Source organism: Gracilinanus agilis, chromosome 5 (genome assembly GCF_016433145.1).
Source record: "Gracilinanus agilis isolate LMUSP501 chromosome 5, AgileGrace, whole genome shotgun sequence".
Lineage (NCBI taxonomy): Eukaryota > Metazoa > Chordata > Mammalia > Didelphimorphia > Didelphidae > Gracilinanus > Gracilinanus agilis.
Window position 1 is genome coordinate 173,208,760 of NC_058134.1, and position 16,505 is coordinate 173,225,264.

At 39.2% G+C, this 16,505-nt stretch overlaps 1 protein-coding gene across 1 annotated transcript in view; it reads right to left on the reverse strand.

Annotated features, from left to right (window-relative positions):
* Positions 1–16,505, reverse strand: part of CELF2 (CUGBP Elav-like family member 2) — a 195,725-nt gene that overhangs the window by 50,234 nt on the left and 128,986 nt on the right. The window contains exons 8-9 of the mRNA XM_044678041.1: positions 13,396–13,459; positions 566–700 (exon numbers count right to left, since the gene is read on the reverse strand). Of these exons, the coding sequence (XP_044533976.1) occupies positions 566–700; positions 13,396–13,459 (199 nt within the window). The remainder of the gene's footprint in view (positions 1–565; positions 701–13,395; positions 13,460–16,505) is intronic.

Genomic DNA, 16,505 nt, shown 5'->3' on the forward strand with positions numbered 1-16,505 from the left:
ATGTTCAACCCTCTGTGACCTCATTTGAGCTTTTCTTGGCAAAGATATTAGAGTGGTTTGCCATTTCTTTCTTCAGCTCATTTTATAGGTGAGGATTGGAGATAAACAGTTATGTGACTTGCCCAGGGTGACATAGCTAATAAGTATCTGAGGCCAGTCGTGAACTCAAGAAGAGGTATTTTCCTGATTCCGAGCCCAGATCTCTCTCCACTGTGTCACCTAACCTGTGTCACCTCTATAAAAGCACCTTGGGAGAATGTCAGACAATAATTTTTTTGGACTCTGGGTCCCAAATAATGGAATGAATCTCTGAATTTGTAATCTCTGGACCTCTTTTCCTGTGTATCCCTCCCTTTTAAAAATATTTATTTCTGGGGAACAAAACACAGAATCAACGTAGACTTTGTTTTTTGAAACAAATGAAAACATCCTTTCCTAGGTGGGTTCTTAGCTATCCCACCAGAAATATCTGTTCTGGGATAGGTGGGTCAAAGACATTTCTTCATGGACCCGAATGGAAGCTCTTAGTCCTGCAAAACCCTGGAATTAGAGGAATTTCTCTTACCAGGACTTGTGAGGGCTCCCAGGGCACTGCTTGTTGTGGAGAGAGGGTTTGCATTGGTGGTGGTAGCGGAGGTTTGGGCAGCAGCCGCAGCAGCAGCCAAGGTTGCCAGATTCTGTAACTGTAAAGCGTTCATGCCTGTACAGAGAACAAACCAGAGCGTTAGCCGTGGGCTCAAGGGCACGAGTGGCTCGCCGTCTTTGCCCAGTCTCCTGTGCAGAGGAGCCTTCTAAGATGACCCCCATCCTATATGGTGAGCAGGGCACCTTCTTTGCCCCCAATCCTCTCCCCTCCCTCAGGCCTTTTTTGTTACACACACCTAAAACTCAGTCCGCTTAATCCAACCATTTGCTGTACAGAGAGCCACTGTGGATGGTAGCTGCCTTCTTTATCCTTTTTTCTCCCCCAAAGAAGCAAACTTCAGAAACTGAGATGTCATTGCTATAGTGACTGACTCTTTACAATCCCATTCTGGAGGGGCTTGACATTCCCTTAATCAGCTCATTTTTTACAAACGAGGAAACAGAGGCAAATAGGTTTAAGTGACTTGCCCGGGTTCATACGGCGAGTAAGTTTCTGAGGCCAAACCTAGCCCCAGGTCCTCCAGACCTCCATCTCTGTCCACTCTGCTCCCTAGCTGCCCCTTTTCCTGGTGGATCTTAAATCCACATCAAATGCCTAGAAGAGCCACTGGGTTTGGGGGCATTTTTCTGTGCCAATGTTCTTCTAGGATCCTGGAGACGCTGTGATGGGGAGGTGACATTATTTGGCATTACAAGTGGTCTCTGATCCATAAATGAGCTACATTCTGCTGCTGTACTTGAGGTTCTGCCTCTTCTCACATGCACACTTTTGCCCTTTCTATCCCGATTTTCCACTCCACTCCTGGCCCCATCCCTCCCTCACAGACCTGCCAGACCATAGAACAGCCCACCATCCCCATGGCCAGCTTGGACTGGGACATGCCTCCACAAGGCCCAACCCTGCCTGTTACATTTGGTGTTTTGGTTTTGGTGAGACTCCCAGGTTTTTCTGTCACATTCCTCCCCATTCCAGACTTTTTGGATTTTGAAACAATACCCCTTCCCTGGGTGTCTTTCCCTATTAGAATATAATTTCCTTGAGCCCAGGGACTGTTTTTCATTTTAATTCTCTTTGTATCTCCATGGCTTAGCACAGTGCCTGGCACATCATAAATGCTTAATAAAAGCTTGTTTCCTTTTTTCCTTTCATCAAGGCCTAGCCCAAACACCTTCATGAGGACTTCCCCAATCCCTCCAGCTAGAAATGAACTTTCCTTCCTTTAGCCTTATAATACTTTGAACCCCCTCCCTTTCTCCCTTTTTTGGGCACAGGTTGGCCGATGTAAAGTTTGCATTTGAGGTCCTTCTAAAAACTTATTAGAGAATCCATGGAAGACTGCCAAAAGTAGGCAGGAGATGAATAAGACTTCTGTCTAATGAAGCGCTCAAAGGGAAAAAAACCTAGATAAAAAAGAGCTTCGAACTAATAAATACTACAATCAACATGCTCTGACTCTCACTTTGGTGTCCAGTTCATTTAAATGCTGGCTACAAGATGCAGAGCCTGCTTTGCCTGTTTCCCCCACCTTAGTCCTTTGAGGAAGAAGTCGCTACAAGGGTGCTGAACACTGCAGATAATGTCAGATTCTTTTCAATATATTTATAGGTTTTGCTGAATTTTTGTTTTCTTTTTTCAACAACCAAAACATCATTTTTAAATGAGGGCTGTCTGTTAAGGGGGGGGCGAGAGGAAAGGATAAAGGGGGAAATGAAAGTGTAGAACAATCAAAGCATGTCAATAAAACTCTTTAAAAAAACAACCCTTGCCTTCTGTCTTAGAATTGATAGTAAGTATAGGTTTCATGGCAGAAGATGGGTCAGGGGTAGGCAATTGGACTTACATGACTTGCCCAGGGTCATATAACTAGGAAGTGTCAGAGGCCAGTTTTGAAGCCAGGACCTCATGCATCCATCCAGGCCTGGCTCACTGTTTACTGAGCCACCTAGCAGTCCCTTTTTATTTATTTTTAAACATAAGCTATCATAATGCTGGGTCCTGTGGTTTCTTTTCCTCTCTCTTTGTTTCTTTCTCTCTCTTCTTTCAGAATTTTGATACTGAAAAATAAAAAGGAAATAATATGAATAGCTACTATTTATAGTGAGCTTACTATGTGCCAAAAACTGTTAAGACCTTTACAATTATTATCTCATTTGATCTTCACAACAACCTTGAGAAGTAAGGGCTTTTATTATCCCCATTTATCCCCATCATTTCAGATGAGGAAACTGAGACTAATGGAAATTAAGTGACTGACCCATGGTCACAAAGTTACTAAGCGTGCAAGGTCAGATTTGAACTCAGGTTTTTACCTAGGTCATAATCCAGCATTTAGCACATGACACAGAAGCAAAAAGTCACTTTCCTCTATAACATAGCATCTCCAAAATTCCTAGCCAACCTTTAAGATTAAATGTCACTTAAGCCTGTAGAAATTCCAACCATCCCAGAAAAAATGTGAGCATTTTCCAGTTCCCTAGTTTACTAACTACTGGGATTAGCATTTGGAAGATGTGAAGAAAAAAGTGAGAAGATGGGGGGCAGGAGGGAGGAAACAGAACCTGCCAAGTGGAAGGTTTGGACTCAGATGGATGGAAGCCAGTGGCCAGGTTCCTAAGCTCTCTAACTCTTTGAAAATATCTCTAGAAGGCTAGGTTCTAAGATAATATAAAAAAAAGAGTGAAAGAAGTTCTATTTGCCCCATCTTAGGCCATTGGAGAGAGGGGAAAGAAAGAGGAATGGCATTAGGAAATAGGTGCTCTTATCCCTGCTTTATGAATGAGAAAAACTGCAATTTGAGGGAAGGGATGGTGGTGGGGTGGGATGGAGGGAAGAGACAAGGCGAGAGATTTTTAATAAGTAGTACTGCCAAACTTTCTAGCCTTCTCACTGACATGCTACTTGCACAGTCCCTAATTGTTCCTAAAATTCCCTTTCATAGGTTGCTTAGAGGAAAGGGAAAAAACCTGGAAGTACTTTACATTTGTGAGTTATTTCCACAGATCACAGACATCTGCCTCAACTGCTAGAGTTGCTTTTTAATTCTTTTTATAGCCTCGTCCTTCATCCTTGCTGACCTGGTTATAGGATCCAGCTGAGTACCTTGTCTGTTTATTGACTCCTGAGTACCTTCGCCTCTGGGACAGAAATAATAAGTAATCTTTTTAAAGAAGTTTAAGGATTGAAAAGTAATGTATGGCTCATTTGGTCTTCACAACAACCCTGAGAAATAGGTGCCATTATTATTCTCATTTTATAGTTGAAGAAACAGGTTTATAAAAAGGTTAAGGGACTTGTCCAGCCTTATGCAGTTAGTAAATGTTTGAAATGAGATTTGAATTCAGTTATTTTCTTTTCTTAAAAATAAAAAATCTTGCCTTCTGCCTTAGAGTCTTGATTCTAAGTTAGAAGAGCAGTTAGGGTTAGGCAACTGGAGTTAAGTGATTTGCCCAGGGTCACACAGCTAGGGAATATCTGAGGCCAGATTTGAACCCAGGTTCTCCTGACTCCAGCCCTAGCTTTCAATATACGATGCTATGTCAGTGCCCTGAATCTAGTTATTATTGAATCCAAGTCCATAAATCTATGATACTACCTAGAAAGAAAAATAAAAACAACATAGTGAGGTATCACTTGCATTTTAGAGGAGGAGACTGAGGCTCAGAGATAACTCATTTGTGATCGTGTAACTAGAAAGTGTCAGAGTTGGATCTCAAATTTGGGTCTCCAAATTCAGGCCTATTTTCAATTTACCTTATTAATACAGGGACACTACTTCTATCTGTTTCACTTTTTAAAAAATTTTAGATGAGTTTCTAGGGCTGTCTTCAGTGACATGTGGCCAAATAAATGCTTTGTTGAGAGGTGTTTTCAACAATTTGGGCAGTGCTTGGGACCAGTGGGAAGACTCAGACTATGGGTTAAGATTATAAATAACCTTTTTAGCTAGAACATAGAGTGAGGCCAAAAAGTCCATGAAATGATGGACTCTATTCTCTCATCTTCATTGTCTAAGGATAAACCAGTCACTTGGGAACAAATGTCCACCTCCCTCTCCAGCCTTACTTAAGCTAACTTTCACTCTTTCAAGGTAGGGGTGATAATCTCCTTCTCTAACCATTGCACGGATGCCAGCTATCATAGGTTGTGGATCTGAACCTTTTTGGCACTCTCATACTCACACAAGTCCTTCTTCTCCACTCTAGTTCTGCTATTCTGGCTAGATTTCTTCCAGCATTGACCTCTGGCTGCCTAGCTTGGACTTGGGCATCTCAAGTTGAGGCAGAGATGAAAGGAGAACTATAAACGGTGCTGTGGAGCATCTATAACATGGTCCTTGGGCCAAGAATGAAAGAAAAATAATGCTTTGCCTTATTCTATATCAAGACTAGCTTAGACTAAGTCAAGAAAAGAGGCTGTTGATTCTCCAAAGGCTGGGAGAGGAACATTTGAAGTATTTGCCAAAGCAGATAGCTGTTACCTGTAGTCTTAGCTGAACTTTCTGGTACAAAATATCAAAGACTCTGAGTATAAGGGGATAAAATGAAGAAAAATGTACAAAAGTTGCTAGAATTCTTGGGGAGCTCAAAGATACAAAGCAGGAAAAGAAGCAACCATTTCAATGTAAAAGGCTTGGTATTCTGGATTCAGAGAATGCAGTAGGACAGAGATAGTGGCTTCCTTCCCCCCTTACATTTTCTCCAATGATTCAAACATGAAAATTAATATTGGATTAGCTCTGAATCCAAAGCCTTTTGTCATTGGGTGTGACTTTTAAGTGAAGAGGATAAGTTGTACTATTACTTCTTGTTTCTTTAAGCTTACCTGCATTAAGCATAAGAGGCACTAGGCCACTCTTGTAGATGTATCAAAAGATTTTTGGACCCTCTTATTTTTCCTCCCAGTCTAAGTCTCAGTTTCTTATCTCTTTGTCATTGGGACGCTAGGTTCATAGGTGCTTAGATTTCTGAACTTTACAAATAAAATATGAAGAAATATACTTTCATTATTTCTGTCTACAATCTCTTTGATTCACCTTAAAGAATAAGTACTTAATCAAATTCCTAGGAGGCAGTATAACTGCTCTGATGTCCTGTTGCTTCATCCTGGTCAAAGGCCTATCCCTATGACTAAAGGGAAACTTAATCAAAGTTCAAGGAGGAACTCTGAACTCCTAGAAAACAGATTTGGGAGATTGTCAGTCTAAGAACAGAAACATCTTTGATTAAAACAAGCACAACAGTACCTTTTTCCATACCCTGAATGGCTCCAGGAAGACTGAGATTCTCCAAGGATACACTTCCCAATCTTAACACTTCTACCGTTCTCTATGGTGAAACTAATCCTAAAATTGAACTTTGTGCCCTTGTTTAATCTGGGCTGTCAAATTTTGTCTTAGATTTAGGATTATTATAAAAATAAAGGTAGAATTGGTTTAGGATAAAGAATTCCAAGAAAGAAGAATAAATTGTCCTTAATATATTCTCATTCTTTTTCTCTCTTATATACACCTCTTTATCCGTCTCTCTCCCTTCCTCCTGCTGGAATCCGTTATTAATAATAATTTGTCTCCTCTAAGCTTATGACAAAAAATTCAGAGCACCAAGATCTTATTCCCTAAAATAGAAGACACCTGAAAGGCAATCCAGCCCCAATCCCCTAATTTAGAGAGTAGGAAGATGAGACTCAAGGAATCCAGATGCTGAGTCCAGTGTTCTTTTCTCTAAAACATTTGTATATTTGATTGCTTCTTAGTTATTTCTACCATATATACCCTGAAAAAAATGGTATATGAAAAGAATACTCCCCAAGTCTTCTAGAGCTCAGAGAAACATGGGCTTTTCTTAACATCTTACTCAAGTCTTCCCAGTTCTGGAGAATTTTTCAAGCAATTTTTTTGGAGTGCCAAGAATAAGAAGAGAGGGAGAGAGGAAGTGGTGGCAGGGAGAAGGAGAAGGGAGAGACAGAGAGAGACAGAGAGAGACAGAGAGAGAGAGAGAGAGAGAGAGAGAGAGAGAGAGAGAGAGAGAGAGAGAGAGAGAATTCCTTAAGGAAAGAAAATTTTGTAAAAAGTAAAAAAACCAGATAAGAAAGCTTTCCAGGTTGAATGACATCATTCTATATTCTCATTCCTCATGTCTAAGTAGGTCATCCTCCTTAAGTAAATCATTCTTCTCTATTTCACCACATTATCTATTTCTTTTATACCAACAGTCTCAGAATCTCCATCATTCTCTCTTCTGGGAATGAGAGAGCTCCCCTTTACTTACTAAATCTGAATCTTGGGGTGGGGGAAGGTGCCATAAGTAGTCTACTGGCTTCACAATAGATTGCTGCTGTGGTTGTTTAGTTTGGAAATGTGTCATTTCTGGCTTTCTGTGGACATATATGGCCTGCATGCAGGGTCCATTCCTGTTCCTTTCCCACCTCCTCTCCTTGGCAGCTTTTACTTTCTACCTACCCAGTTACACTTTTCTGTCTCAGCTACTCCTACACAAAAATTCTGAACAGTAGACAGAGTGGTAGTTACCATGGCAGGAAGCTGGTACAGCAAATAACTCTCTACCCAGGAGAACAAAATAAAATAATGCCTGAAAGTATGCCCATCCTAGGAAGAGTGCCTTTTAAAATGGGAGGCAGCATTCTTTCCACCTCCTGAGCAAGAAATTGCTACGGTTCTTAGGAGGCCAACAATATTAGAAATGAAAAGTGAATTAAAAAAAGATCAGATCCTGTCAGTTAAAACGTTATGAATTTCACCAGAGTGCTGATATGTGTTTGGCAAAAAGTTGGTAATACAGGAGTTCAGCTTTCATTCAGTTATTTGGTAAACAGAGGAGGGGGAAACCCTTTACCAAACAATGAAATTATGTACAAAAATAGTTGCACAATATTCTTGCTTGAAACTTAAGTTTTTTTAAAAAATTATTTATAAGGAGAAGGGCATGAAAATTTAATTTAATGTTCACCTTAGGTAATTTTGTGTCTTATTGTTCATAGCAATTACCATAAATCTGCATATCAATAAGGAAGAACAGATGTCAGTTGTTACAAGTGCTTGCCAATCAGGTCTGTTAAAAAGTGACAGATGGGTGGTTATAGAACATTCTCATAAGGCCCATTAGTACATTCGTAGGAAATTTCTGTAGTGTTGGACTGGTGCAGATAAAGTTCTGAGAAACAGGATAAGTTAGTCCAAGATTCTACTTCAACAGTTTTGGGTACTGTCCTGGGTTTAAGACTCTCGGATTAGGGCATGGTATTGTTTCTCTTCCCCTCCCCTTCACTTCCTTCTTTTCCTTTTCCTCAACTTGTGACATTTAAATATCGCAAACGTTCTTTCTAGAAAACCAGTCCTGACTTGTATCTTATTTCTGGAAGTTTGCTCTTTTATTTCTTAAAAAAAATCAAGTTTTCCCATCATGAAATTTTTTTTGAATCGTGTAAGATTTGGCCTCTACTTGTCCTTGATTTGCTTTGATCAGTATCTCTGTACTTTAGAACTTAACCCCACCCCCCACTCCAGTAGATTTAATCTAAGAAATTTAACACTATAAGGTCTGCTGAAGGAAGACTTAAAATTGTGGTCTGGAGACCCCTGAGATCTTTCAGGGGGTCTGTGAGAGCAACAGTATTTTCATAAGCACTACTAAGATGATTCAGTTTTGAATACAGTAAATTTCCATAGGTATATCCCATATAAACAAAAGCTCTTTGGCAGGAGGGAGGGGGTGTTTGAAAATATTTCAGAATATAGAAAGGTCCTGACATGGAAAAGTCTGAGAGGTGCTTACTTCTTACTTACCATCAAAAGATGCTTAGGGCTATGGGAAGACCTTCTCACCAATGGCTTCAAATTTTCTGCTGTTCATTTAATAAGTTTCTTCTCCTTCGCTTCCCTATCTTCCAACCTTCTCCCAAATTCATTAACTTAGCTTTTGGGGATGTAGCTTTCTCATTAACATTTCTGTCCTGCTCTTTCCTGGTGCTGTTTTGGATCTTAGTATGTCCAAAGTTGTGACTCAAATAATGGACCAACAGCCCAGTACTTTGCGTTAGGCAAACTTCATTGCTGTTCAGTTTACAGGGCCTCAATGGGTCGTTATCTGCAAAGACAACTGAAAATACTGGAACAGAGCAGCCTTTCTTCAAGCCTGGTTACAGATTTGGTTAGAAGGGTGCCATAAATAAAATTTTGGAGGGTGTTATTCAGGAGATGGGGGGCACCATATGTGATCATGGGAAGGAATCAAAGCTAACTCTCATTTTGTAGAAAAGGAAATAGAAACCCAGGGAAATGGCAGGATCACAGGGTTAGATCTTAGAGGGTTTTAGTTCATCCCTATGCTATCCTCATTTTATTAATGAGGAAGCTGAGGCCCCAAACTCTGAAGTGATTTGCCCAAGATCACACACAAAGAAAATGGCAAACATGTTACAAAGGAATTAAGCAAAGAAGAGGCAGGAATAAAATCAATTCCCTGCCTCTTCAGAATCCTAGCCAGATATCACAAGCAGGACCCTTTTTGTGATTTCAGAAAGCCCAATAAACCAGATATCGAAGCTGCTTGAGAAATGGGAAAGTTTGTAGCAAGTTTTGTTTTGTGAGGGGGAAAAAACCTCAAAGGAAATATAAATAAAAGTAGCTAAAAGCTTTCAGTTCACAAAGATTTGATTTCAACCCATTTTCTGCTTTTAGGTTCTATATTTAATGTACGCTCCCCTTTTCACCAAACAATAAAAGATGTTTAAAGTTAATTAGGAATTGAAAGGGCAATAATGAGATTGAGGGGAAAAAGCATATCTCATGTCTCTTGACTTTTATTGACACAATTACTTAGTGTCTTGTCGTTTAAAAATTATTTTCTTCATTCTATGGTTTTATTTTCTACCCAAACAGCAAAGTGTTTTACTGTGTATGAACTAACCATTTTACACTCTGGTTATAAACCTCTCAGCCCCTTGAAAGATGGACCATTATGGTGTTGAAAGCTTGCATATAACAAAAATACTGTTGCCTTCAAAAAAGACATTTCACTTTCTTTGCTGAAATTCTCCTGACTGGACCACTTAAATTTTATACATTGCACCTATTATGTAGGTACTTAGTGAATTGAATTGAATATATGCCCCCTGCCATTATGTATCAATAATCAACATGTATTTCTTCTCCCTAACTACCTTATGTTTATTTGGATGGAATCTTTTATATTTGTCCCATTTATATTCATATATAGTTATACTAGTTGCCTCATGCGATAGAGTGTAATTATGCTCTTTAGGAGTAGGGATAGATTTATTCCTTCCTTGCCTCTGCCTCAAGGACTCCATTTCTTCCTTTGAGATGAAGCCAAAGCCCCCACTTCCTTGGTCACCTCAACTGAGGAGACTCTCTCTCAAATTACCTTATATATAATTGTATTTTATTGATTTTAGATTTACTCTCTTCATATTTATTCTGTATATGCTTAACAGATTTACTTGTTGTTTCCTCTATCAGAATATAAGCTCTTTGCACATCGGGATTGTTATTCTTTGTATTTATACCCCCAGTGCCTAGCACAATGGTTGGAACATAACAGGAACTTATTAATTGCTGGTTGCAATTGATTGATCTTCCAGATGCCAGGTACTGTGACTTAGATGTGTCTTGTTTATTGAGTGGCTTGGCTAAGATTACACAGAAAGTAAATGACAAAAATGGCAGATGAAAGATTTGAACCAAAGTTCTCCTGTTTAACTTGTGTTTATTTTTATACTTAACAGCCAATTCCTTTGATGGCGTTACATTTTGCTAATACCCCCACAGTCAAGTCTGAACTTTCAAGAGAAGGAAACTGAACAGCTGAATCAAGCTCAATATGGAATGAAGTTCCAAGTTTGGAAGAGAACATCTGTCTTTTTCTTGCTAGAGCTATCAGCAACTCACAAGGCTGACCCTGAAATGATGATTTATCTTTAGAGCAAAGTAAAGAATGACTAGGTGGCACAGAGGATGGAGCACTGGGCCTGGGTTTGGGAAGACTCATTTCTCAAAGTTCAAATCTGGCCTTGGCTCCTTACTAGCTGTGTGACTCTGGACAAGTCAGGCCCCCCTGTTTGCCTCAGTTTCTCATCTGGAAAATGAGCTGGAGAAGGAAATGACAAATGACTCCAAGAAAATCCCAAATGGTGTCAGGAAGAGTCAAACAGGACTGAAAATGACGAAAAAGAAATAAAGAAATAAAATAGAAATAAGCTAAAGAATAACACTCCACCTTGAAACTTTGTAAGAGGATGCTAGAGCAGGAATAAGCCCAAGTTATTCTTATTAGAAAGCAAAGACCAAAGCATTGACACATCTACCATTTAAGAAGATGCTTACTCAGTTATCCTTTGTGTGAATGAAGACTGACTCTTCTCTTTGCAGAACCAAGCAAACAGAGCTATAGTACCTACAAGCCCTTTGATACCATTTTGAAAGTGGGGACTGATGAGAGCTGATTGATGATTGTACTGCATTTGATTTCACAGCCTATTGAGATGCGGTATATTGAATTTAAGATGTTTGAGGTTCAGTTCAAGAAAGGCCTGTTCTAGAAGGCCCAGAGCAAGCACAAAGTGGCATTAAATTAACCATCTGCTCAGCAGCCTGGGCATGAAGTGAAGGAATTGCCTTATGGAATAACTCCTTTAGACAAACATGGTATTTAAATGAGCACACGATGCATGCAAGCACTAATGATCTGACCTGTAGTTGGTGAGGTAAGGAGCATAGCATCCTAATGCAGAATGACATGCCACTCTGCCCACAGGAAATAACACCCTTGACAGTCATTTCAGGACCCAGTGACCTTTTCTGCATAATTCAAGTGTGGGAGGAGAAGCACCAGGACATCTTGTCTGGAAACCCCCTAATATTGGACCTAGGAGGGCCTAGATTATGGGAGGAAAAACTAACCCTTTACTAATAGCAGCAACAACACATCTGAACTATGCCTTGGAGCACGTACCCTTCTATGTTGGAAAACTCCCCTTGCATGTTCTCCTATTGCCTCTCTAGTCCACGCAACAGAACTCAAAATACATTAAATATTAAACGTGATTCTGTGCTCCAAGGCCAACTTCCCAAGCTGCAGTGCAAAGATGCTACTGAATGGCTCTCATTTCATCATACTAAGATATATTTTTTTTCTGATGGCTCAAATGCTAGGGCATAAGAAATGCAACACAGAGTGTAGGCAGGGCTGGCAGGTTTCAGGATTGGAGATTCATTCAGCAATATTGTCATTCACAGGCCAATTTAGATGGTCAGACAACAAGTTAATATTCATCTGCGATGCTCCTGCCATAATGGCATGCTGGAATTGAACATCTATGGGGAGAAACCCATCTATACTCGTTAAAAGTCTTTCAAGATTCATTCAAAGTGAAACAAGCTGAAGCTAAAGATATGATTTATTTTTTTTTTAAGGAAAGGGAAAAAGAAATGAAAGAAAATGTTATTTTTTTTCCCCCTTTAAGGGTGGGTGGGTGGGGGGGAAAGCAATGATGGATGAAAAAGCTTGGTCTCTTACTCGGGACACTTAGGTCTCGTTTCATTGATTCTCGGTGTCCATGATTAAAATAAACCGAACCCGCTTTTCACATACCAGATTCTGTCATCTCTCTCCCCCGCCTCTTTTGGAATTGAACAAGGAAAAAGCTTTCTAACTGCTTTTCGCGGCAGGTGCAGTGGGCATTGGCGTTCTGATTTATTGCCCATACTGCCTTCGTTGGCATCACGTTAAGTTAGGATATCAGCATGGAAGGTCACACAGTGGGAGTGACCTTTTACTAATCACTACACCTCAGTTACTACTGGCACAGCTCATTACCAAAAGAAATCCTTCAGCGCGCTGGCTTTCAAATACAGTCACACTTTGATTTTTCTAGAGACCAAAGATAATACTTCCAGATAAAAGCTTCTATTGCACAATTCTGTCATCCTGGGTACTGGAGTCAAAAAAGGCATCCAGTTAATTGTCTGTGATTATCAAGGGATTGCAAACTTGTATCAAAGGTAGGTCTGTAATCTTGGCTTTCATTAAGAAGGTCAGAACATTTTTATTGACTGCCTATTATTAAAATGTTAGAGGGTTGTCATTAATTTGGCTGTCAGGATATAGAAATCTTGTTGGAAATCCCTCTGTAATCCTAAAGTTGCTTCATGGCTGCTGGTAGAGGATACAGCGAAGGAGACTTCTCAATTTGTGACTGTAATGAATTTGAGATTTAAATGCACACGGTGAGACCAACCTCAAAGCAGGTCCCAATTTAAGTACCTAAGAGTCGGTAAGATTTATAGAGTGCTTTAAAGTCTGCAAACCACTTTTCTGACAACTGTGGAAAAGGCAAGGGAAGGAGGCAAAGATGATAATCTCGATTTTACATGTTGCCACCAGGATCTCCATCACTGCTGAGCTCCCAGAAATCTGCTCCATACAGATAAGGAAACTGAGGCTTAGAGATATTAATTGAGTTACCCATGGTCAGAGAACCAGTGAATGCTGAAGTCAACTTGGATTTCCTTTCTCCAAGACCAGCATTCTTTCCATTACACCACACTGATAACCTGACTGGCAACGAATCAAATATTTTTCTTTATTTAATCACTCCGCTCACCGGGTCTGCCCTCTTACTATATCTATCTAAAGACCATTAATGAATGAAGATCTTACAGGGGCTAAGAAAATGAAATATTATTAGAACTCAAGGCATGTTTTTTGACTTACCAGCCATTTGCTGAATGCCACTGAATGCACCCAGGTTACTGGAGGAGGTTGCCTGTTGCAGAAGCTGCAAGTGAAGGAATACACGGTCATAAAAGTAATACAAGAAAACTTGTTGTTCTGTCCTTTCAGTAGCATCCTAATCTTTGTGACCCTATTTGGGGTTTCCCTGTCAAAGATACTGGAGTGGTTTGCCATTTCCTTCTCCAGTTTATTTTATAGATGAGGAAACTAAAGCAAACAGGATCAAGTGACTTGCCCAGGGTCTCACAGCTAGACTAGATTAGAACTTGAGTCTTCTTGACTCCACGGCCAGTGCTCTGTTCACTGCACTACCTACCTGTCTGTGACAAGAAAAATTCTGAACCAGAAAGTTGGGTACTAAGTCCCTTCCAAATGAAATTGAGCATGTGCCCATGTCATTTCCTTTACTGTGACATATTTGCCTACTGTCGCCTATTGATGGACTTCAGGTCTCAGGAGTCTGTGTGGCAAATCCATAATAATGTCTAATCTCTATTAAGAAACACATTGACACTGGGGAAACTCGATAACGTGGCTGCTTTAAAACAATTAATCAATTTACTCTTTTTAACAACCAGGTGTTAAATCTATTGAAATCCACATAGCGTGACTAATTATAACTCTCTGTAGTCTAGTAGTTACCATAACTCATCTCTGTCAATCAAGGTCCGTTCTCCCCATCCCTCCATCTTTCCTCACACTTTGGAGTCTTCTGTCACTCTGTGAACCAATGGCCAAAAGGGTCACCAGCAAAGCACCTGTACCAGCCAGCCACACATACACACACACACACACACACACATACACACACACACAATTCAATTTCTATAGGTCATACTTTTAAAATCCCCATCGTCCGAGGAAGCTTATTATTTGTCAGAACTCTGGAGAGGTTGGTTCAGTGCTAGAAGCAATGGATTATAAATATGTCAGAATCTTTGCAAATAATATCATGCATCTGTGAGAAAGTCTCCAGAGATTCCTTGAGAGTTTTTACAAATGATTAATTTTCCTCTGCCCACATAGAAGAAGCTACAGACATCATTAGGTATATAATGATATATAAAAAAAACATACATATATATTTTTGTGTATAAATGTACAGATACACACATATATGATATATGTGGTTCTGTTCATATAATGCCTAAAACTACTGGTTGAACCGTTCCAGGACAAACATGAATGAACTTTAGTGATTAAAAAAAAAAAAGTTAAAATTACTTGTTTGCTCCAATTATCAGTTTATCTAAAATAGTTAATCTATATAAACATAGTTGATGTGTTTATGCATCTATAAAGGATTATTCATGGCCTTTTAAGTTAAAAAGAAGTTATTCCTAGAAATAGCCAGAGACTCACTGAATTTATTAACTTAAAATGTATGATTCTGGTGTATTTGATGAGCCATGAAATCAGCTGATCACTTAGAAATATTTCCTAGGTTTTTACTTAGAGTTCTGTGAAATGTACTACAGGGAACTATTGTCTCCTGGGTTAAGTATGGATCTTTATAGTTTCTGGAGACATAATTTGTAAATGGGATATGTGTCTAGAATTGCTATATTTCAAAGTTACAATAGTAAACACACATATGCATTCTCACACTCACTCCAGTCTATAGTTTTTGATGTGGACAGGCCCTGAGAAATCACTGAAATAACTCCCACTCTTCCGTGTGTGTGTGTGTGTGTGTGTGTGTGTGTATTAAATCTATATATCTATCTTGATTTGCTTTAAAGACAGTTAAAACTGATTTTGTTAGGAATTGTTTCAGAATTTGTGGGACACCAATTAAAGTATTTTGAGGCCTTCTGCCATGTAGTAAAATTCGTGGTTGTTGGGGAAACCAGGCAGCAGGGATTCATAACTGGTTTTGTGTCACTTTGGAAATCTGGTAAAGCCTACAGACCCTAACTCTGAATAATCTTTGTCACTTATATTCACATTTGAAGGAAACACTCAATTTCAGTTAAAGGTTAGTGAAAATAAAGATGTCTTTTTTCCCTATTCAAGTTCACAGACTCCTCAAAATCTATCAATGGAAGCCTGCTTCAGAATCCCTGCTTTAAAGGGAAAGGACCTTTAGAGAAATGGGATTTCAGGTACCCCTTAATTGAATCCTAAATGCTAATAATTTCTCATGTCATACTGAGCAAGTATATTTAATCTGTTTGGGCTTCAATTTCCTAATCTACAGAAGCAGACTAGATGATCTTTACGACTTTAAAGCCTGCTCTCCAATCTAGTCTTGACATTTTAACTTGTGCAATCTTGTTATTATATTCTTCTGGTCCGAAACTCTACAACTTTCTATTATGTACACAACAAAGTATAGCATCTTTAGCCCAACATTCAGGGCCCTCTATAATTTGGATCTAACCTATCTTTTCCCACTTTATCTTGTGCTATTTGTTCCCAGAAAACTGAACTTTTTCCTCATTTTATACTCCCATGTCCTTATGCCTTTTACCACACCATTCCCTAGCCCCCATCCCCATCTCTAACCTTGTTCAAAGTCTAATTCATGAGGCAACTTTTCTGTTTTCCTCAATCAGATAATGATCTCTTCCTCTTCAGATTTCTAATGGCACTCTGAACTTTTCATACACCTATATTCTAATCTGTATTAGACTATATAACCTCCTAGTGGACAGAAATTGGGTTTTCTTCCATCCTATTATGCTAAATTTTAAAAATCGAGACATAGGATGGTCCAATGGAAAGGCAGACTTGGAGTCAGGAGACGGGGTTCAAACCTTACCTTAGACCCTACATAGTTAACCTTGGGCAAGTAACAGTTTCTATGAGCCCTAATTTCCTCATCTGTAAAACAGTGTTTATAAAATTTGGGTTACCTATCTGAGAAGATTGTTGAAGGGATCTTTTGTAAAACTTAAAACACTAAATAAATGGGAATTATTTTTTCCTGAACTGTTGAATTTACTTTTTTTTTAAAAAAATGGGGTTGTTACACTGATAAGTCACATTTGCTAATGACATAAATAGAGTGAATCTTAATTTTTTTTTTAAACCCTTACCTTCCGTCTTGGAGTCAATACTGTGTATTGGCTCCAAGGCAGAAGAGT